We start from the raw sequence: 23,713 nt of genomic DNA on the forward strand, positions 1-23,713 counted from the left end.
ACATACGAAAAAATATTCCAAAAACTACCCGTTTATTTATTTGATCGATTTTGGAATGGTTTTTTGCAGTTGCAATTTGTTTTATAATTTTTATTGTTAAGCTACTGTGAGAGGATATGAAGACAGAGATCGGGAATGCGCGCCTTCAGATTTATAGCGACAGATAGACAGAAAGAGACAGACAGGTACAGATTTCGTCAAGAGATAGTAGATAGTAGGTAGTTTGGTTTGGAGGAGACTGCTGAAGGTGTTGAGAATGTTGAGAATTTGCCACGCGCGTTTCGATAAGATATCCAACAACGTTGGCAAATTGCGAAAAAGTGTTTGGTCTCGTTAGATTGTTGTTTAGGGATATAACCTATATTCATCAATAGTCCATTGCTGTCATTGGTATGAATGAAGGTAAGCCTTTGGATTTTTACATTTTATCGTATATTTTTAAAAAATATTGATCATGTGTTAGTATTCTGGATGTTTTTTCACTGAAACAAACATAAATTAAATGCTTATTCAACGGTAATTCTAAGAAGAAATATATTGTTTGTTTGTTTGTTTATTAATTAATAATTTTGCGGATTCATACAGATTTCTTCTTAATTCGCTTGTGTGATCATGTAAATAAATATATCCTTCGATTCACTGTTTTGTGGTTTTGTTTTTATACTTGCCGATGCGTAACAGTTATTTAGAACGCCGGAAAATAGATTCAGATCGTGTTTATATCATACTAATTCTACCTTCTAAAATGCTACAGCTTATCAATTTCTTCTGTTTTTGTTTCTGTTGTTGTTGTTGTTGTTGTTGTAAGAACGGAACTTTTCGTAATGTCTATAGAAACGAAACATTCACTTCACCTGTGCTTATATAAATGCCAAAATTCAGTAACTTGGAATTGGATTAAAATGCTTCAACATATACCTGTTCTCTACTGTGTTCCTTACTATTGAACAATTAACTATATAGTGATATGAAATTAGCATTAAACGTACAAAAAAATATTCTATAATGAGCTATTCAATGTGATAATTGTAAAAATTAAACCTCCTTTTGTATTCTTCATACATAAGTGTGGGTGTGTGAGTGTATCCTTAAAATCTTTATTATATTTCTATTACTTGCTTGTAGACGTTGAACAAATCAAATGTAGCTATATTATACAGAGCGAATGCGCTAATTTGGATCTCACTAAATCGAACGTAAAACTCCTAAAATTAGCTGTCAAATTGACGATTGACGTGGTCACGTGCTTTTAACAGCTGTCAGTGGTTCCAACAGTTCGAACCCCGCGGCGGGCGCTCTAAAAATTCTAAGTGTAAATATGGGTATCCGGCGCCGTCGCTCCGTGCCGTACTCAAACACTTAGGAGCCCAGGGCGGTGAAGTCCTTGTAGTTAAAAGGAAGACACTAGTGGTTGGTACTAGCAATGGTGGCCGACAGCTATAAAGTTAACTTCGTTTTTGCAGTTCAATTCAAATTAGCGCGTTCTCTCTGTAATTATGTGTGTGTGTTTTTGAGTTCTGTACTTGCATTAAGGAGCTAATGGATAGTTGTTGAATAAATGTTCTGCTTATATATGTTTGTTGTAGCTGTTGTTCGCATGTTTTTTTTTCTCATTATGATTAGCGATAAGATTTTAATGCGTTTCCGGCATTAGAGATTGAACAGAACGAGAACTATTCTTCTTCGCAACAAATCAATTTTGGGATAATCAGCGGAGTCTTCAATATGTGTGTAAGTAGTTAGATTAAGCTATTTGCAGTCATTTTTAGTAAATCTGTTTGTGTGTGTGTTTGATACAACGTGTAGAATAGTTTAATTATATACAATGCGTTCCTTTCTCTATAATTGTGTGGGTGTGTGTATTTTTCAAAGTTTGTATTTTGTTCTTTAAAACAGCTAACATATGCGGAGGGACTGTATCTATGTTTACTTTTTTTTGCAAAGAAGAGGAAATGAGATTTTAAATTTTTGTGTTTATTCCGATTTTGTTTTTTTTTTTCTGTATATTGTCGAGAATAATAAATTAGCATAACATAAATAACAAAAAATATAAATAAAATTAATTTAAAGTCTTCTAAAAATTGCCAGATTTAGATTGATTTCATAAATATATTTTTCTTTAATTATAATAATTTTGGTATCGAATTATCAAAATCAGACTTTTGTTTGATTACTTTAAATTACACTTTTTCCTTATGAATTTTAGCCCAATCCGATAATTTACGTTTAAAAAATATATTTTTAATTTTTCAGTCTTGTAGACAATCACAAACTTTTTTTGCATAAATAATATATTTAATAACAATTTTGAATTCCGAATTTTGTATAAACGTCAATTTCGAAATAAATCACATTCCAATTCACGTTAAATTGTATAGTTGTTGCTTCTTTAGTGTTTACTTTGACGCACCCGCGAGTAAAAGCATAGGAGCAAGATTTCGTTTTTCATTACGTCGCTTCGTTAAAAATCCCTCATTGTGTTTAATACTAGTTTATACGTGGTAACTACAAAATTTTGAATGTCTTTTCTTGCTCCGCTCTAGCGATTTACTTGCTCTGTTAAATATTTTATTTGTTTTTTCTTCATCTTTTGTTTTTGCGCTGCGTTTTAAATCTAGTCAGTCGTCGAACAACTTATAAACTCTTTTTGCTAAATGCTGTTTTTTGTGTAAGATGCCAGGTAAAATCTTGGTTTACCGCAATTTTATTCTTTTAATTTCTTTTCGTTTGACGCACCTAGTAGAACAACGGATGATTCTGATAAGAATGCTTTGTTACAGCTGAATGAATTTGTTAGATCAAGGTTGTCTAAGGTTCTACAAAATAGTTAATTTTGCTATAGAATCAAAAATTTACATTGAACTGCAAGAACTTCATATTGTATAAAAAAAATTCTTCCATTTTTTGTTATAACGTGTTGAAAAAAAAAGTATGAAAAAAGTGGCAAAAAAAAAGAAAAAATTAAAAGAAATTCAATTAGATACCGTTAACCTTTACTAACGTTTCATTGAACTGATATTTTTTACAAAGTGTTTTGCATACATTTTCAAACATAAAACTCTGCTTTGATCAACTTGTACGGTCTAATTCGTTGTTGTTATAGAATGAAATACCAAATTAGCCCCGTACATCCTAGACTAAAGTTATATATAAAAAAAACTGTCAAAAGTGAAATGCAAACTTTCAATATTGCACATCATTTTACAAAATGACAATTGCTCTATGCTGTTTTTCAACACAAAATTTGCCAGCAACGAAATTTTAGAGAAGAATTTAAGTAAGTTGTCCGCATTCAGATGTTCCGATGCATCTACAATTTGGTTAAGTATGTACGTCTAAGTACAATGCTCTCGAGATGCTCTTGACACGAGAGTTGTTTTTAAAGCATCAGTTTGTTGTGGTTGTATTTTTAATATTTGCTTTTAAAACAGAAACATGTATTGGCTTGTTTTAACGATCTTTGTTCTTTCTTTCGCTTTTGTCATCTCCGATATTGTCTAAGCTCGATTTTGAAGAGTACCTCTGGATTAGTGAAACAATGAAATACAGAGCTGTCGCGTACGAAAATGTGAAAGTAACGAGTAGCTGTGTTAAAAAAAAATGTATATAATATATGTGTATAATATGTTAAAAATAAAGAACTCTATTCAGCTGTATAACACCTATAACCATTTTAGGAAAGATTTGCTGATAAATGTAAAAAAAGTAATGAAGAGTAAAAATAATATTTTGAATCTAGCGTTTTGTGAAATTGCTAATAAATAAATATGATGAATTTAAAAAAATTTCAACAATTTATGAGCTCACTAACGACGTAAAAATAAAGGCAGCAAACTAACTTGTCAGAGGCTTTAAAGAACTTTTGATCACGATAATTATAATGTATATTCGATTTTGACATACATTTCGTTTGAATCTTTTTATGTTTTTGTTTGCGTTTGCATTCTTCCACTGAACATGAGTATTACCGGCTATGTTAAGAAATAAAATTGAATCACAATTACTTTAAACATTTTTAGTGTTGAATGATTTCTTAACGTAATTTCGTCTAGTTTTGTTTTGAATTTTAGTGTGTCAAATATTAACTTGGTTTTGATTTAATTGACGAAGACGGGCATCATGCGAATGGCTTTTGTTTCAGTGTACAGAGTGAACCCAGCGATCTTATTTAGAATTAAATTTATAATTTACAGGTGAACTGAATGGAAGCTTATGATTTTTAAAGACCCAAAATTGCCTGCGTTACTTTAAATAATTCATATCAATTCGATTTTATTTTAGCACCGTTATCACGGGTGACATTGGGTCTGTGGGGTGAAATTAGGTCATACAAATTTCAGCATTTTTATATGACCCAATCTCACCCTCCAGACCCAATGTCACCCCTGATGACGGTACGGAAATCAAATCTGGAAAAATACTAAGCTTTTAAGTACTGATATCAGACGACTAATCCACGTAAAATACAACAATTCAGAGTTTTTGTATTGAGTGAATAAAGTGTCCAATACGTAAACAGCTTAGCGCGTTCATTTCTAGTGAAAACTAATACAAAAATCTTCTGTAAACTCAAATAAGTTCTTTCTTACTGATATAAAACTTGTATCATTTACGTTTTCTTAAGGTAGAAATAGTCTTTAGAAAAAGCATACATATTTGTGCCAATTTTTGCGTGAATCTTTATTAAATAGGGAAAAACATCAACTGCAGATCTAATTATTTTCAAGTTTATGTAATTTGTTGTTTTATTTGTTTTATTAGCATGTTGGTCAAAACCGCTAAAACTGTGCATTAGGTGGTTTATAACACCGACCAACAACATTTCTGAGCAGTCTCAACTCGGGGGGAAGCATGTAGTTTGAGGTCCTCAGAAACACGTGTACTTTGAATTTTTCAAAAATATTTAGACAGGGCCGAATGGTTTGTCTCCAAAGTTTGTATGGAGAATTAGTGCTGTTCGCTACTCCCACGTATTGTGATGACTCTCGTTCAGACTGTCGACGAAGCAACACGTCAATTTTTTCGTCGCTCATCTGGAAGTAATAGAAAGACCACTCCAGCAGCTGCTTGAGGAAGCTTGGAAGAAGACAATGACAGAAGGCGGAGGAGCAGGATCCAAGAGGGCCAAGCCAGGAGACGCCACCGATTCGGCGTTGCTCAACAACAACAAGTTCGCTTCACTTGTTGATGAAGACGGGAACCCGGTGAAGAAGGCGAGGAAGGAGAAATTTCCACCGATTTTCACAACGAGCAAAAACTTAGGCGGTGGCCGAATTCAAGCTCTGCAGCGAGGGGACCAAAATCTTCTGCTACAAACTGGAGGATTTCAAACAAGTGGGCCAACATCTCCGACGGAGGTTCTACGAACTTTACACCCATGACCTCCTTGGGTCTCGTCTATTCAAGGTCATTCGCGGCCTCCCAGACTGTACTGTGGAAAGCGTCCAATCGGAACTGGAGCGGCTGGATCTTCGGCCACTGAAGTCTTGAAGATGACCCGCAAGGATCAAATGGAGAAAAACTACCGGGACTACTTGTTTCTAGTGCACCTCGAAAAAGGGTCACCCTGAACCAGCTGAAGGAAATACGGACGATTCGGTGGGAACCCTACAGGAGGACGAACAAGTCCGTAACACAATGCCAGAAGTGCCTTCGTTTTGGTCATGGCACTCGGAACTGCTGCATGACGGTGTTCCAACGGTGGGGGTCGACACGAGAACAACGCTTGCGCAGCTGAAACGAAGTGTGGTAACTGCGGAGGACTGCCACCCCGGCACCGACGCAAAGTGTCCAGCAAGGAATGGATTCATCGAAATCCGGAAGAAAGCTTCCGGCCCGAAGAAACAGTGGAATGTCCAGCCAGTCCCGAATTTCCTCCACAGCCAGTGCCAACAGGCCCCATTCCCGAGCGGCCAAAACCGACACCAACACCAAGAGGAGCTGACTCAGTCAACCAAAACGCAGAGGGTGGAGCAACCGCGTGTTCGTCGCAGCGGCTCTACACCATGAATGAACTACTAAGGATTTTCCATGAGATGTCCACAACTCTGCTCCGATGCTCAACCGCAGCAGAATAAATGAAAACCCTCGGGGGTTTCGTTATCAAATACGGACGTGTTCCGCAAAAAAATCCGTGATAGGTTAAGTTAGTTTTAAGCAAGCCACTAATTCCCAAGTGAACAACATTGAAAATTAATCTAAATCACTTTAGCAAAAACAAAAGGAAACCCATTATGGTGCATCACTTACGTGTTTCATGCTTCACCTCGAGTTGAACCTGCGCAGTCATTTTTTTCAAATTTTTGTAGCTAGTGTAATGGATGAACGCTATGAATAACAATTTAGCGTTTCTCTAAGAATCGTGACGTTAACACCGTTGGGTTTTTCTTCTAAACTTTGACCCAAACAATGTTGTAGCACCAGTTTTAAACAATATGTAATGATCAGAATGTTGGAAAGCAATTGAATTAATTCCAAACATCAAACTTTAGGGAAATCGCTCTGCTGAAAAAAAATCTGTCTCCAACGTCGATCAGTCGTCTAGGGGCAGAGTAGTAATTCTTAAAATCATCGCATTTTTCATTCAGCAATCTTTAAACCAAAATTGACCACTGTCTTTGCTTTGTATTAGACTTGAATTTTTCAGGCTTCAAGTTTTCCATCAAATTGTTGTGCATGTGAGTATTTGGGTGCATGTATCGCCTATATTTTTGAAATTTAGCCAAAAAAGGGTCCAAATTTGTTTTCTTTTAGTTCAGCAGTGTACACTGAAAGGGGATTTTCCATTTATGTGCCGTCCCTGTTAAACATTTGCAATCGGCGTCCAATCAATGAGTGGTAGTAGGCGTGAGTTTAGAGAAACTCCAACTTTGCAATATTATGCTTCAGATCACAGCCAGCACCGGAAGCCTCGCTAAGTAGCGCATGCTGCGATGGGTGGTGCAACGGGCTAACGCTGCTAACGGATGCAAACGGGTGCTGGCCATGACCATGATGGCCACCATGGTGGAGTAGCTTCTGTCTGCGATGGTAAATGCTTTTGTGATTATTGAGACTATTGAGTGTGCGGAAAACCTTGTGGCAGAGATTGCAGACGGCATTGTTCAGCGGCTGCAGGTGCTGCTGTTCCTTGTGTCGTTTGAGGGTGAGTTTTGTACTTAACAATTTACCGCAAACATCACACCGATGACAGGCCGTTAGCGGTAGCGGTAGACTCAACCGGTTCACTCCGCCACCGCCACCGATGACACCGGCATGATGGCTCACGTCCGATGGTGATGAAGGTCGTCCCGTGCCTGCCATACCTGCCATTTTTCACCACCCCCACGATCGATCGAGCGTCATCATCACAGAGAAGTTGGGGTTTGGTGAGGGGGGGAGGTGTGTATGTGCGTTCACGCGTGAGTGTGAGTCCCAACCATCCGCGTACCGCATTGTTTTTGAATGAGAAGAGTGCAATTGGTATCGCGTGTTCGAGCGATTCACAACGGATTGATAAGCAGCATCACCGGGAAAAGAAAAGAGAGACAATAGTGACTTACTATTTCTGTGTGGTTTTTTTTATTTTTTTTGTTTTGTTTCTTCTAATTTCAGGCATATTTTAGTTACTTTTTAATTTTGATAAGCATTTTTTGTTTTTTTTGGGTCAAATCGAAACGAAAATCAAAACTTCTTTGTGTAGAAAAAAATGATAAATGTTATATTATATTTTCCATTTTTCAAATTATTCCTGCCAGCAAAAAAACAACATGAATGACATAACACCTACGATATATTGATGAATTAAGTGTAAGCGGGGTAAGAGATATTATAAACACACGTCTCGATTCCATTGATAAAAACAGTTACCGATTTGGTGGGAGTGAGAGAGTGAGAGGTAAACTATCCGCTTAGTGTACTGATCATTTGAAAACACGACAAAGTAGGCTTGATCATTTGACGAACCAACCAACGAGATACGGTAGTAGAAATTCTTACAGCTTTGAGTATTTTTGACGTTCGCTTATCTCTTCCCGCTTTCTTTTTTTTTCGTAAGAGTAGTTTAACTGTTTTAGCTGCCCGGAGCAAAGCTAAAAGGGATAGATCACAAGCGGCCAAAAACTGTACAGCTGTTGTTTGTGCGCGATTGGTTGTTGTTTTGAAAAAAGTAACATTTTTAATGTTCAAAGTTTGATTTCGTTTGTTAAGCCTGATTTGGTTTAGAAGTCACTAATGTCTCAATTTTTGTTTTCCAATTGTGCTTAATTTGTCTAGGAAATTTTGTGGTTTGGTCATAAGAGTAATTTAGAATTTGCCTAATATAACGCGTTTGCTGTTTTTTTTTTCTAAACGTATACTATATAATGCATTGTATTCTATTAAATCTACTACATATTTGTTTTCAAACGAACGATTCGGATCATGCTTGTTTGATATTAATGTACTTTAGTTGTAAGCGTAATTTCTAAAAAAAAACAAACAAATACATTTAGCTACTAAGAATTGTTTGTTCACGGCATTTGGTCAAATGACGACAAATAATGGATTCTGGTTTTAATTAGATTTTTTGTTTTATAATATGAGCAATCGCAATAAAAATAATATTTGTGTATATATAAAAAAACAATAACATTTAAGCGTTACTATGCTATATCTGTGTGATGCAAGGCGTGTTGGAAGAACTGGATTGTTTTAAGTTGTGGTGTGATGGTTTAGGGAAAAATACTGATGTTTCTGATCCACGGCACTAGTCATGCTGGCGAGAGTCGATTGCTGTTGCTGTTGTTGTTGCTGCTGTTGAGGCACCACATTTGGGCCAGCAGAATTGGGTGACATGCCAATAGATTCCTCTTTCGGTGGCTTCATGTTCCTGTGGTAGATACTTTTGTGGTTTCTTAAGCTATTCAACGAGCTGTACACCCGCTTGCAAATGTTACAAATGGGTTCTTTTGTTGGCCGCATGTGGACATTCTGAATGTGGCGTTTAAGACGCGTCAGCGACGACAGGTTCTTATTGCACGGATCGCACCGAAAGTCCTCGCCTGGTTGGTTCAGCGATATCGCGGAATGAAGCATCGGGTTGGTGTTGGCCATTGATGTTGGTGGTAGAAGTGAGGAGCACGACGAAGGAGGTGCATTGTAGAAGTTGGTCGGTTTTTCGTTGTATTTTGGGTTCGTCGTCAGTCGACCTGACGACAGAAGAAGTCATAAAAGACGACGCATATTAGCCCAAAATTACTTCAAAGTATCTAGATTGTGAATTACTTTCAATTTGTTTCTAACAAATAAAATCACATCCTTCACCAATTGTGAACTTTACATTTGATTCTGAATATCAAAATTTAATTTATTTTTTACAGCCTGCATTGCGTTAAAAATTCTACAAAAACTATTATAAAAAATCTAAAATCTGTAAAACGATTCCAATCCCTTCAACCATTAGTAAATTAAATAAACCTAAAATTATAAGTATATAAAGCGTTTGCTCGTTTTGTCTTTAATCAAACATTTCTTGTTTACCTAACTACAATTTAGATATGCTTGTGCCTCCATCCATTGAGTTTTTTTTGTTTTGCAAGCTTTTTTCGTAATCAATCAATTAGAGCAATGAATGGAGGTACACTCTCGTTAAGCCTACACGATTGAATCTCCATTTCCAATTTCCGCATGATTATGCCTTTTTTTAATTATATATACAGATTCCACGTTACTTATTCTTATCGCCAATTATGTTTAGGTATGTATGTACAAGATTTTGGGAGTCTTTATTGCTTGTGCAACGTCGTCGCCGTTTAATTATTAGTTTAAATTTTCCACGAGATTCCAGATTTGTTAAGTGAGATTATTGTAATACATAATTTGGAAAAATAATCAAACATTCTATCACTAACAAAATCGATTTTGTAGCATTATGTTTCTCAATAAAGTATGAATAATTTAGCTTTCCACACTCGAATTAGTATCAATCAGTTATTTGTTACGAACTATGTAATGAGGGTTCACATTGAATTCTTTTTTTTTTGCAAAAAGCTGCGTGCGCGTTTGCATTTGTGTGTAAGGTTACCACGGTATAAGAAAGAAAGAAAAAAAAACTTAAAACACAATGACATCTCATTCGTTCATATTTACCAATTGGGCAATTGCTAGACTTGAACATTATTAATTAAATGCAGCAATTAATAAATGAAAACAAAATTAAAACACATATAGTTTTTGTAGTACATATTAATATTCATGAGTAAAACACACAAACACGACGTTTAATAATGAACACGACCATAACACGAAATATCAGGAATTCCAAAGAACAATTATACAATACTCAAAAACACTGATCGTAAATAAAGAGAAACGAATGTAGCACACAAATGAAAACAATGAGCGAATAAATTAAAAGATTACGAAACAGAAATTTGAACGATATAGGCTGATTTTGATTGATATTGGTTTGTCTTCTTTTTTATTGAGGGGGGAGTTTTGAATCACGGATTGAGAAATCATAGAGAAGCCGTTAGTAGTTAGAAAATGAATAGAACAGTTAGTTGGGATGTTAGTGAAAATTTTGAATAGTTTCGGACGCAAAATTTTGTTACCTCACGATTATTAAGATTGAAAATGAAAATGTTTTTTTTTTTGTGAGGAAAATAAATTTCGAAAAATAAAACTAGTCATGTTGAGACCATTCTTTCGTTAAGGACTGTTGAGAGAAGGGGTAAACAAAAAACCTTTCACCGATATTTAACACTATTAAAATATTTAATTTCGCCTATTTCACATTGATAGTTACAAGGACGTCTTTTAACCGTCAACCATCTTAAACTATTGTTTACCGGCGTTAAAATAGTTGAAATATGTAATATGTACACAAATTAGGTAACAAATCGTCATTTTATCATTTAGTTTTGTTTATAAACACTTCACCTTGCCTTCACTTGGTAGTCGTATTAGTTTTAATCATTGAAGAAAATATGGAAAAATAGTAACTAAACTGGTTTCTTTGTTTTATTTTTTGTATAGTTTTTTATTTATTAAAAAAGAGACGAAGAAAATTGAAATCAGAAAATGGAAGTGAGTTGAAGCGAGGTTTTAATGGTAATGTAAATCCATATTTTCTTAGCTGATTTTTATTTTTTAAACTAACAATGACGCATGTCTGTTTGATTAACTGTTATCGGTATTAGTTTTATGTTTGGATTTGAAATTGGAAAATGGAAAATATATATTTTTTTGGGCTCATTATGTTTTGTTTTGGTAAATAAATCAACAGGTAAATAAATATGTGAGAGATAGAATCCACAATCAAATAGTGAAATCAATAAATCACAAGTACGGACTTACCTTGCGGTGAACCAGCAAGTTCTGCAGCTTGTAGCGCTTGTGAGTTGAAACCTAAAGGACGCAACAACAGAGCGATTAGTATGAAATGCGAAAAAGGGGTTTTCAGCAGAGATAACAGACATACAAGAATATCCTCAAAATTTGTTTTTTGATTCAAATATGTAGTGTAAACAATTAAGAGAAGCTCGGATACCGATTGCATATTTGAACACAAGCCAGAATGTCTGTTATCTATGTCCATGGCTTTTTCAAATCTAACGATTGGTCATTTGTGCCATTTTCTAACCTGCAAGTGCAGCAGGATCAGCCGCCAAGGCAGCCATGGAGAAGTTGAATGACCCGGGCGGCGCAAACAACTTGCTATCTCCGGGCGAGATAAGGAACGGAGGCGCCGTGTGGGAATGTATGCTGCTATCCATGTCGTCCTCACGCGGCGAACTGCAACAGAGAATAATTTATAAATTACAAATTTTTCACTTGATATTAGGTGAGTTTACTTGATGGGTCCCTTCATGTCCACAGGGTGCTGCATGTCGTGCTGCTCGTCAACGATCGAGTCGGAGCTGTTGTCATGTTCAACGTTACTGCACACCAGTTCCATCGGTTCCGACTTGACGTCGTCGTTGGAGCGCACGGACGGGGAGGGTGTGAGGCTTTCCTTGTCAGTGTTGGAGCCCATACTGCCCCCTCCACCGCCGCCGCCACTGCCCCCGTTCGTCGCTATGCTGCCGGTCATGTTTCCGCAGGATTGATCACCACCCACATTGGAAATGTCCTTACTGTGGGCGTTCAGATTGTTGTTGTTGTTATTGTTGTTGTTGTTTAAATTGTTTGTGTTGTTGTTGATATTGATGCTGTTGTTGTTGTTGCCTGTAAGTATGCAATGTTTTTTTTTGTTGATGCATGAGAACTTGACATCCTAAGCAGGTTTGATGGCTCAAAGTGACTTACCGTTGGGTGTTTTATTGCTATCATGCCGATGTTGCTCCTTAATGTGAGGGGATTGAGGAGCGCTGCTGTTTGTTTTCATGCTCGTTGAGAAGTCGGTCGCAGTTATTTGCGGCATGTGACTCACCACGTCTAGGTTGTTGTTATTGCCGAGAATGTTGTTGTCTGTCGACATTCGATGACGCTTCAGCGAAAGCTCATCGGACTGGTTGGAATTGTTGCGTTCGCGCCGGAGGGCGGCGGCGGCCGCAGCCCTTCTCAGCAGCTGATTTACCGTGGAACCACCGTGAGCTGCCGGACTGTGGTGCAGGCTGTTCAGGTGGGAGGCCGGAACTTGGACACCTTGCGCAAACAGTGCGTCCTCTACCAGCTTATCCGCGTAGCTGGGATGGTGGTGACCGACCGGCGTCCGGTTGCCAGAGCCGGTAGATGTTTGTACTTGTGCTAGCTGTAAATAGTAATCCGTACGTAAATGGTTTGTTTTCCTACCTGAGCTTCGTAATGGTGAGTTTTAGATAAGATTGACATGGACAATTTGAAATCAAATTATTTGCCTTAACTTGCGGTATTTAACGCAAAAATAGAACTTGATAATATTGTACGGCACTGTTTCCCAAACTACAGTGAGTCAAATATTTGTCCGTACCTCCCTGTACGGAAACTTTTTTTATGAGAAAGTATATATAACTCGACTAAAGTACCAACTTTTATACTTCTATCAAAGCAACAGACTGTCTTATTCAAGATCCTGTCATTGAATTTGGAAAAAAAACATATTCTTCAAAAATATAAAAAAATAAGTCTTACCCGACAAACTTCGTCTTGTCATTTTTTGTTTGTTGACGTATAGCATGTTTGCTTATTCAACCTCCTGTGATCAAAATTTGATTTTAAGCAACTTTTCCCATACAATCTGCAGATGTTTCGGAGTCGGCCCAGAGTGGCCAAAGTGGCAATTTTTTAGCATATAAAGCTTCCTTGGACTTATACAAACCCAACGCAACAAAGAGCACCTCGATCCGACGTTCCGGGTTGAATTGATTTGCGTTCGAACAAAACCGTCGAAATTTTTTATATATATAATATAAGAAGATAGATGTTCAGACAAATATTTTTTTTTGAAATTTATAAGTGCAATCAGCTGAAATAAATGTTAAATGCATTCCCTTACGATTAGACTTATTTTAGCATGTTTGGGTTGATTTAAAAATCATTTTTTTTATATTCAAGTTTTTTTTCGCTAAAATTATTGTTTTTGTCAAACCTTTTTTTTGAAAACTAGTGTAAAATGCATTTTAAAACACTTTTTGCATGTTGAAATGTTGAAAATTTGACTTGTTATTTCAATATATATATACAGCAATTCCATTTGAAAAGAGCCTAAACCAAAAAAAAAGTTCTCCGATCGGGCTCAAAATTTTTCTGGGGGTTCCTTGGCCAAAATAATTAGACCCGTATTTTTTTGTTTGGCCATTAGGGTGGCCTACATCGTGCTAGGGTGGTTCAAAAAATGGCAATTTTCGTCATTTTCGCAAAAACCACTTTTTCTAAAAATCATATCTCCGCGCCATTTCATCCGATTTTAGCTGTCTTAGACGCAAAGAAAGGTGATGAGTTTGGCTATTTGGGAAAAATAGTAAAAAGTTCCAAAATCTAGCTTAACTATTGAAAAAGTCGTATGAAAACTTAAAATGGCGTTTTGACCGTGTCTGGACCAAAGAGCCTATGTCTGAAAATATTTTTATCGGATTCCTCGGAAAATTTCACATAACATATCAAAAAATTGGCGATGTCGAACCGTACGTTTTGGAGATACGATTTTTTGAAAATAAAAACTGCGTTTTTCGACGCGCCACGCGCAAAAACGGGAAAATGACGAAATCGGCAAAAAATCAACTTTTTTCACTAAAACTGCGATAACTTTAAAATTTCAGCGATGACCTATACATGTCTGGGTACCAAAATTTTCGTAATTGAGAGACGCAACTTTTGGTACCATAACATCTATAGGTCATCGCTATTTTCAAAAAATCGTATCTCCAAAACGTACGGTTCGACATCGCCAATTTTTTGATATGTTATGTGAAATTTTCCGAGGAATCCGATAAAAATATTTTCAGACATAGGCTCTTTGGTCCAGACACGGTCAAAACGCCATTTTAAGTTTTCATACGACTTTTCAATAGTTAAGCTAGATTTTGGAACTTTTACTATTTTTCCCAAATAGCCAAACTCATCACCTTTCTTTTGCGTCTAAGACAGCTAAAATCGGATGAAATGGCGCGGAGATATGATTTTAGAAAAAGTGGTTTTTGCGAAAAATGACGAAAATTGCCATTTTTGAACCACCCTAGCACGATGTAGGCCACCTAATGGCCAAACAAAAAATACGGGTCTAATTATTTTGGCCAAGGAACCCCAGAAAAATTTTGAGCCCGATCGGAGAACTTTTTTTTTGGTTTAGGCTCTTTTCAAATGGAATTGCTGTATATATATATATATATATATATATATTTATTTTATTTGTTGACCCCCTCGACCCCAGCCAGAGCAGAGGGACAAACACTTTGAAAAATATTTGCATCGGCCTGATTGCAAAACAAAAAAAATATTTATGTAAAATTTATTATCGTTTTATTTTTTCATTAAAATGTAGAGACTATGGCTTGCTATAACATTTTTTGTCCCACCCCTTCCCCCCTGTTTAGACCAGATCCGAGGGAAGCTTTGAAAAATCTTTGCATCGACCTTACTGAAGGAGTTAAAAATGAGGTCAAATAATTGCCCTCAAGATAACTTGTCACAATTTTGAACAATTTGAACACTTTGTTTAAGTAAGTTTATATTATAAAATTGGTTAAAATATATTTTAAAGTGTTTTGATAAGACATTTTATGAACTTTTTGTGAACAACTATTTCTATAAAATTGTTATTTAATTGAACAAGTTTGAACAAAACTTCTTGAAAAACACATTGTTTATTTATTTTTATTACATTTTAAAGGTAAAAGTAAATCTTTCTCAGTGAACACCCTTGAAGAGTATAGGTGTCGGCATTTACAAAGCGGTTTCAGTGGCAATTTTCATCCGCAACTTAATGTTAATATGTTAAAGTTAATGTTAACATTCCATAGCTCGCCTCCCTAAGGTGTCGTGATAAGGTCCAGTTTCCCACTTTTCCTTTACTAAGCAATCGAATCCAGAAGAGAAACGATCACCAGTTGTGTTGGTCCGAGCCGGGATTTGAACCCCAATCTGCCGCTTACTAGGCGGGAGCGTGAACACTTCAGGGGGATCCACGCTCCATACAAAAGTTTTTCTTTTGTATGGAAATTGTCCACGAGGGAGTAGGGGGTTGTGGTTGATGTTCAAAAAAGTGACCACGTGGTTTATGGATGGGGGGGGGGGTAGGCTAGGTGCCCATGTATGACCCATGTATCCATTTTTAATTGGGAAATAGCTTGTACAACTGAACATTTTGTCTTTCAATTGGAATCTTCATGTTGACTCATCGACACTTTGATATTCAATGACGTCTTTTTAAACAAGTTTTCTATTGCAGTCGAGTAATAAATCAATCAAAAGTTTCGCAAACTGAATTGTTAAAATAGTGAACAAATTGGCAAATATGTTGGAATTAGGTTAAAATCCTGCCAAAGATAACCTTTTCAGGAAGTCACATAAATTAGCAGAACTGTGTGCAAACTTAAGTTTAATAGGACACATGATTCGAAGGAGAGTCGATGATTTAAACCGAACAATCGATACTAACATTGTGTGTTTCGTCGGCTTGCTGTTGCGTCAGTCCGGACACTCTCAGCACCTCAGCCGTTTTCAGAAAGGAGCTGAGAGATCGCTGGTGCACGTTCACTTCACCGTGGTAGATGAACTCGACCAGTGCGTGGAGATCTGTGAATGCCACATCCTGGAGTACGATCACTGGATGCTTGCAGGGTGTGCTCTGTGAAAAAGAGGGAGAGAGAAGATGAATAAGAGAAATTATTTCAAATTTCTTTCATTTATGGTTTAATTTTGCTTTCTTGCTGTCTGAGTACTGTCGAAAAGAAAGTTTGCATAACAATTGACGAACTGTTTGTAAGTCCTCCGTGCTATCCTTGAGTATGATAAATGTTGTGTCTATAACAAATATGTCCCTCCCCTCGCGTCATCTCGTTTACCGTTAACTCCTTTTGAGTGCAAACAAAGGGGGGTGTTAATGAGATTTTACGTAAAGTCCGCGTCGTCGCCCAAACAATTTTAGGCAAACTTTCCTTTTCTTTCCCCGAGTCGCGTTACCGTGTGGCCAAAGGAAACAACGACAAAAAAGTGCATCGGGGGTGCACCATCACACATAGGAGATTCAGATGCAACCGGGGCAGAGTAAATATTTCGGCGAAATCTCTCGCACTCCATGCATCACCACACCACCCTCCACGTGATGACGACGACGACGACGACGATGATGATGATGATGATGATGAAGTCTGAAATGCATTCATTGCTGCTGCTGCGGCACTGCAGCTTGGTTGAGTAACGTGGAATCTTATTTTAAGCACTTTGAAGGACACTTTCTCAAATTATTGTTTTTTTTTGCTTATTGGTTTGATTGCAGTTTACAGCATGTCCTACTTTCAAGTCAACTTTGGGTCTTGGGCTGAGTCGTTGCAGCGTTACGTCGTGTGTGTGTGTGTATGGGTGTATAGCAAGAGTATAGATGCAACGAGCAAAAAAAAAAAAAAAAACAGATGCCTTTAAATAACACCAAGACACGGCGCAGCAAAGGGAAGCTTCCACATAGCTGTTGTTTTACTTTTTTTTTCTCTTTTTTGGGGTGGTCGTTATACTGCCTTCAAATATCAAAAGGCAAAACGTGGCTTTTTGGCAAAATCAACGACAACGACGGCGACGACGAAAATGAACGCTTTCAAGATTTTCGGGTCGCGCAATAGCCTTTGCCTAAATAAACTGGTACTGCAACTGCATCTAAATGATTGCCGTTCACTCTTACTGCTGGGTGCTCAATAGTGGTGATCGAAAATGCATTTGGGATTGACTGGAGCGATTTAAAACAGGGTTTTAGTACCTACTAGTTTTAATTAGTCGAGGAAGAACTAAAATAATCCAAATTTATAAAAAAATTATTCATTTTTTCGAAAAAAAAAAACAAAAAGATCGACAGCGTATATTTTTGGGACACGTTAATATGCTCTGAAAAATTTACGTAGAACTCGTTTTATTTTAACGCTAAAATAACGACTAATTATTTCACAATCGAAGTTGATGTAGTTTGTACTTTCTATTTAAGTTTTGGTTCTGATACCAAGAAATATGATAACAACAATAAAGTTTAAAACAATCATGAACATATGGCTATTTAGATTTTAAACCACGGGTGCTCAAAGTTTTTGGAGGCAGGGCCAAATTCAAAGCTTGAATGAGCTTGCGGGCCAAATTTACAAAACAGGTTATTTGAAAAAAATAAATTATGTTATTTTGTTCAAAAGCCTGCAAAATACTCCTATAAGTTGATTTTTTTCAATTTTTTTATTTTTTGAACATTTTCCTTACTTGCAAATAATAGAAAATACAAAATGGCAGTTTTCTATCTGTATTGTTTATTTTATTGTTACAGGTATTTGAAAAAAGTTTTTTGCTGATTGTACATGTTAACTGAAAAATTTATGTAGTGGCGTAATCTTATCTTTAAATTAAGCGTATTATTTTAGGAGAAAAGTTTTTTTTATCAAAAATTCACTTAAATTCAAATTAATGTTAATAAAACGGAACATGCCAAATGATTCTAAATGCAGAGGAATGCATAATTATTTGATATCAGCTGATTGATTTTTTGAAGTTTTTGAGAAAAAAATTTGCTACTGGTTTTTTGACCTATATTTTAATAATGAAGGAGGGGAGGGTTGGTCGTCAAAAGCATTGTAAAATATTTGCAACAGCCTTGATCAACCGATTTCAACATTTTGTCTGCCTGAATCAGATGGTAGTCAATCAGATTCGTTATCTACACAGCAAAAAATCCGATGTTAAAATCGCATGCAAAAGCATGCACATCACCTTCGTCAAAATAAACACTTGATATTACACACTGCATGTAGGGGAGAGTGGGGAGACTTGGTCCCCGGGGAGACTTGATCCCAAGCCTGTATCTCGTCAGCATGTGGGTAAAACAATTAGCTTTGTTCTAGAAAGTTGTGCTAAATTGACTAAAACTCAGTGTTAAAAACAAAGAAAAAAAAATAAAAAATGTTTAGATTGAGTTACACATATTTTTCTAAGAAGTGCTGCAAAAAACTTCCAAGAGATCTTTTTTCTTTGTTTTGATAAGTATAGGAAACTTGATCCCTGCATTTTTACAGTCACTGGAATCAGCCTCAAGATAAAATAATTGGGCTGGGTTTTCGTACATAGTTTCCTTTAGTATAGTTGTACATAACTTACTGCAGTTTGAACCATTTTTCAAAAGTTTTGTAAACAAAAATTACCAGCTTTTGTAAACATGCTCAATTTTGGTCTAAAAAAGAAAATTTTATGTTTTTACATATTTTGCATGCTAAACTTGTTATATCTTGAACACAAACGTACAGGTTTGATGTGAAATTGCTGTAACTTATAGAAAATTAAAAATTTAGATGAATAAGAAACATTTTGCTTAAGATTTCTTCAAAATGTTAAAAGGGGGATCAAATTACCCCCAACATTTTGAAAATGCCGGTTCAAAATATTTTTTTAAAACGCTTGGCATGATTCGAAGAGTTTATCTGATGAAAGACCCTTATCAGCCAAACATAGTTGAATGTTTAAGCTTTCAATTCATGCAAAAAGATCATAGTTTTGTGAGAAATTGACAGAGTTATGTGCGATACAAAAAAAGGGGATCAAGTCTCCCCACTCTCCCCTACAACTTTTGCAAACACAAAAAATAGTTGCAACCGACGGGATTCAAACCCAGCACCAAACAGTAAGGACTGGCGCCTTAGCTCACTCGGCCATCAGACCGATGAAAAGTTGTAAGGATAAACGCATATATGAGCTTGACATTTCGGTCAAGTAGGTTTCCCATACTGATGGGCTACATATTTCAGGGTGTAATATTACACAGAATTTCATAAAATAATGCAACATTTATTTTACACCGAGGCCTTTTACACGCAGCTGGGTTACTACTTTATTTGCTGTGTAACTGTCTTGAGTTTGAATCCCGAAGGAAGGTTCTAAGTCAGTGTTTCTCAACCTTTTTACCCTCTTGGATAATTTACGTTTCTCCCCCCCCCCCTCTAACCCTTAAAATTTTCAATTTATTTGTTTCATTTTACAAATGCAATAATTTTGGCTTTATTGTTCGTAGAATGATTACATTTTTGCCAACATTATTTGTTTTTATATGCTCGTAACAATTTAGCAATACTTATAGTATTTTTTTCAAGCATTTCTAATAAACTGCTCTTATTTTATGTAATTTCATTTGATATTTGTTCATTTATCATTTCAATCTGTTTCTGCTTGTCGCAAATGCAAACACCCACATTTTTATTTTTTTAGCGGTCACATACATCAATAAAACAATTTATTAAAGAAGTCATATTTATATGATAACTCTATTGTTTCTCAAAGTTCTATTGAGGCTTTAAAACATAAAAAAACTCCCAGAAATTTATGTAGACAATTTTATCAAGGTGAATGAATGTTCAAGTTGCTCCGGTTTAAAAAAATTCTAGTTTGATTTATTTTTTAAAATTTTTTTAGTGTTTGAAAAGCTGAAGCTAATAAGCTCAAATAATAAATGATAATCAAAAGAAAGAATATAAAAATCTGACAAAAAATCAGAAGACTCAATGTTTCTTTTTTATACTCTCAGTGGAAACTAATAAGAATTTTGTTTCTTTTTTCGATACAACTCATTTTTAAAACTTATAAAAACTATATTTTTAACAGCTCAAGTTTTGAACAATGTTGAAAATCAACAGAATTTGATTTAAGAAAACCCATTTTTTGAGAGGATGCAAAAACCCACATTTTTTTAATGTTATATCTTTAAGAGATAAGTGCCAAAAACTTGAAAAGAAAAATATAATTTGAAAACCTTTTGATTTTTAAAGATTTAGCTATGATTCAAATAATTTAAAAACTTGTGTTCTCTCCAATTCGTTTTTTATACGTTATTCGACAAATCTGCCCATTTTTTTTGAATTTGTTAGCTTTAAAAATTATTATATATTTTTTCAAAAACGTCCAAAACATTGAATATTTAGTGCAGCATCATTCCCCCCCCCCAAGAATGGCCAAATTCCTCCCCAGGGGGGAAATTTATTAAAAGTAACCCTATAATTCTAATTATATTTTTGAATTCTGTTTCAAAAACATTTAATACTTTTAACATTGAAACTAATTTTTACTGTTCTTAGTGTAAAAGAATCCGATAATGCAATCCGTTTTTCGATTTGAACTCAAGTTGATTGAGAAAAACATGACACTTTGAAAGTATGGGAAATTCTCATATGTTTGGCAGGTAAAGTACTGTTTCCTTACTCCTTCCATTTTGTTTGACACTAATTATTTTGTAAAACTTTTAATGGAAACTTGCTTGCTCACTTCCTGTTGAGCTATTCACCACTTGATTTCAGATTAAAACGCATTTTATGGGCTGTCAAAGTACTGATATGCCAACATTAGAGGCAAGAAATGTAATTAGATGTGTTTTTTTTAATTATTCCATTACCTACAGTTAACTAACTTTTAAATCATTTGAAAATGTGTTGAAAACTACTTCATGAGGTTCTTTGATCATTTTTTTATCAAGCTACGTATGGTATGGTTGCATAACAATCCATTTGCAATGGAAAATAGCTTATAGTTTCAAAAATTTTGCTTAACATTTGAAAAGGTCACATGAAACTTTAAAATTCCGTTTCGACAGTGTCTGGACCGAAAAGCCTATGTCTGAAAACCGTCAGTTGTGTGCTATCTTGTGACAACGACCATTTAGTACTTTTCGAGAAAATCGATTTTTAAAGTTTGTTGGTAAATAATTTCAAAACTATGAATGATAGAGCCAAACTTTTTGAAGCAATCGGTTCGTATTCTATCGCTTAACAAACGCTCCGAGTTTCAACTAACTTGGTTACACCAGTTAAAAGATACAGTAAATAATGTAAACAAAAATCGGAAAATCACGTGTCACAAGTGTGTTTCGAAAGTAAAATTGTACTACGTGTCACAAGTGTGCACAGAATTCCCATATAAACTAAAATAAGCTCAAATCAATGGTTTTCCGACCGATATAGATGATTTTTTTTTGTAATTGAAAGACGCACATTTTTGTACCCAAAAAAGTATAGGTCATCGCTGAAATTTTTAAATTATCGCAGTTTTAGTGAAAAAAGTAGTTTCTGCAACAAGTTGCAAAACTTGATTTTTTCAGCACTCTTCGTATTTATCCAACTCGGTGAACCTCGTTGGATAAATGTACGACTCGTGCTGAAAAAATCCTCTTTTTGCAACTTGTTGCATAAACTACTTTTTTCACTAAAACTGCGATAATTGAAAAAAATCAGCGATGACCTTACTTTTTTGGGTACAAAAAGGTGCATCTTTCAATTACAAAAAAAAAATCATCTATATCGGTTTCCGCTGCAGTACTGTGAACTTCAACCGACAATCAAAATAACTCTTCAAAATACGCACCTTCAACAGTTCCCGGAAGTAGGGACTGCACGCGGACAGGACGACGCGATGAGCCTTCAGGCTTCGCCCATCGCAGGCCAGCGTCACGTCGACAAAGTCTTCGTCGTCGCGCAAATTTTCAAAAGCAGAGGTGATACTGCTTTGATAGTTGTTCCATCGCAGGCAAAAGTGCTGTGTGTCCACCATCGTGCAGGTTATTTTCCGAACCTCACCGTCACCGTCGGAATGCTTTCAGCTGTGCTACAGTCCTACGCAGAGGAAGAGAAGGAATCAGTTGGATGTTAGTATAATTGAAATGTTATTGTACTTGGGATTACAAATAAATAAAATATTTATTGTTAGCTCCTAATTTATAATAACCAACAATTCGATAGTGGAAAACTAACTCCCTATTTCAGTTTGGCATCCGTGTTTTTGGTCATCTCAAAATGCAAAACAGGTCATTATTTTTCAGGGAGGTGTGGGTGACAAAAACTTTGAATAAAATTTGTACCAGCCTAATGTACTGTTATTTTTGTCGTTAAGAAGGCCATTTCGCCACCTTAAAATGACACGAAAATTAAGTATTTACAAACGGAATTGAAAAAAAAAGTTGAGCAACGCAGAAAAATGTGAACATATCAAAAGAACTAAAAAAAATACTCTATCTATGAGTTAACCAGAAGTATTCATAAAATTTTGAAGTCCCTTTAATCATATGGGCTTTTTTCATAAGTCTCTATATAAAAACGCAAGGGAAGTTTGTCCCAGACATAAAGCTAGGGGAAATTCTCGTATGTTTGGCAGGTTAAAGACTCGCTCCTAACTCCATCCATCCAATATGCTGATTTTCACTACTTAAACAACCTATTTTGTGAAACCGTTGATAGAACATTGCTTGCTCACTTCCGTTTGAGCTATTTATCACTCGATTTCAAAAAAGCTTATTATAAGCTGTAATAGAACGTCAAAGTGCTGATATGGCAACATTAGAGGCAGGATGGAGTTAAGTACTGTTCCCTTAGGGGAGAGTGGGGAGACTTGATCCCAAGCCTGTATCTCGTCAGCATGTGGGTAAAACAATTAGCTTTGTTCTAGAAAGTTGTGCGAAATTGACTAAAACTCATTGTAGAAAACAAAGAAAACAAAATTAAAAATGTTTAGATTGAGTTACACACATTTTTCGAAGAAGTGCTGCAAAAAACTTCCAAGAGATCTTTTTTCTTTGTTTTGATATAGTAACCACTCAAAAATTATTCAAAAAAATATTTTTTATACATGAATTGTTTGATAAACATATGAACTCCAAAACCCTTACACATTTGACGTTAAATTTATCGTCATACTATTTTTACAATCAATTGTTTAAAAAAGTGCGTTTAGGGAGACTTGATCCCTGCATTTTTACAATCACTGGAATCAGCCTCAAGATTAAATAATTTGGCTGGGTTTTCGTACGTAGTTTCCTTTAGTATAGTTGTACATAACTTACTGCAGTTTGAACCATTTTTCAAAAGTTTTGTATACAAAAATTACCAGCTTTTATATACATGCTCAATTTTGGTCTAAAAAAGAAAATTTTAAGTTTTTAAATATTTTACATGCTAAACTTGTTATATTTTTAACACAAACGTACAGGTTTAATGTGAAATTGCTGTATCTTATAGAAAATTAAAAGTTTGGATTAATAAGAAGCATTTTGCTTAAGATTTCTTCAAAATGTTGAAAGGGGGATCAAATTACCCCCAACATTTTGAAAATGCCGGTTTAA

At 35.6% G+C, this 23,713-nt stretch overlaps 1 protein-coding gene across 3 annotated transcripts in view; it reads right to left on the minus strand.

Moving 5' to 3' along the window:
* Positions 1–506: 506 nt before the first annotated feature.
* LOC6034716 (broad-complex core protein) overlaps positions 507–23,713 on the minus strand; it is a 34,106-nt gene continuing 10,899 nt past the window's right edge. Inside the window, exons 2-8 of one of the 3 annotated variants that reach the window (XM_038250028.1) lie at positions 21,964–22,211; positions 16,037–16,225; positions 12,268–12,712; positions 11,814–12,186; positions 11,603–11,754; positions 11,317–11,367; positions 507–7,304 (exon numbers count right to left, since the gene is read on the minus strand). In XM_038250028.1, coding sequence (XP_038105956.1) covers positions 6,853–7,304; positions 11,317–11,367; positions 11,603–11,754; positions 11,814–12,186; positions 12,268–12,712; positions 16,037–16,225; positions 21,964–22,149 — 1,848 coding nt within the window. In that variant the 5' untranslated portion in view covers positions 22,150–22,211 and the 3' untranslated portion in view covers positions 507–6,852. Of the gene's footprint in view, positions 7,305–7,433; positions 9,168–11,316; positions 11,368–11,602; positions 11,755–11,813; positions 12,187–12,267; positions 12,713–16,036; positions 16,226–21,963; positions 22,212–23,713 lie in introns of those variants that run through there. The other 2 variants (XM_038250038.1, XM_038250018.1) reach the window with 2 other exon arrangements.

Source organism: Culex quinquefasciatus, chromosome 1 (assembly GCF_015732765.1).
Source record: "Culex quinquefasciatus strain JHB chromosome 1, VPISU_Cqui_1.0_pri_paternal, whole genome shotgun sequence".
NCBI classification, from domain to species: domain Eukaryota; kingdom Metazoa; phylum Arthropoda; class Insecta; order Diptera; family Culicidae; genus Culex; species Culex quinquefasciatus.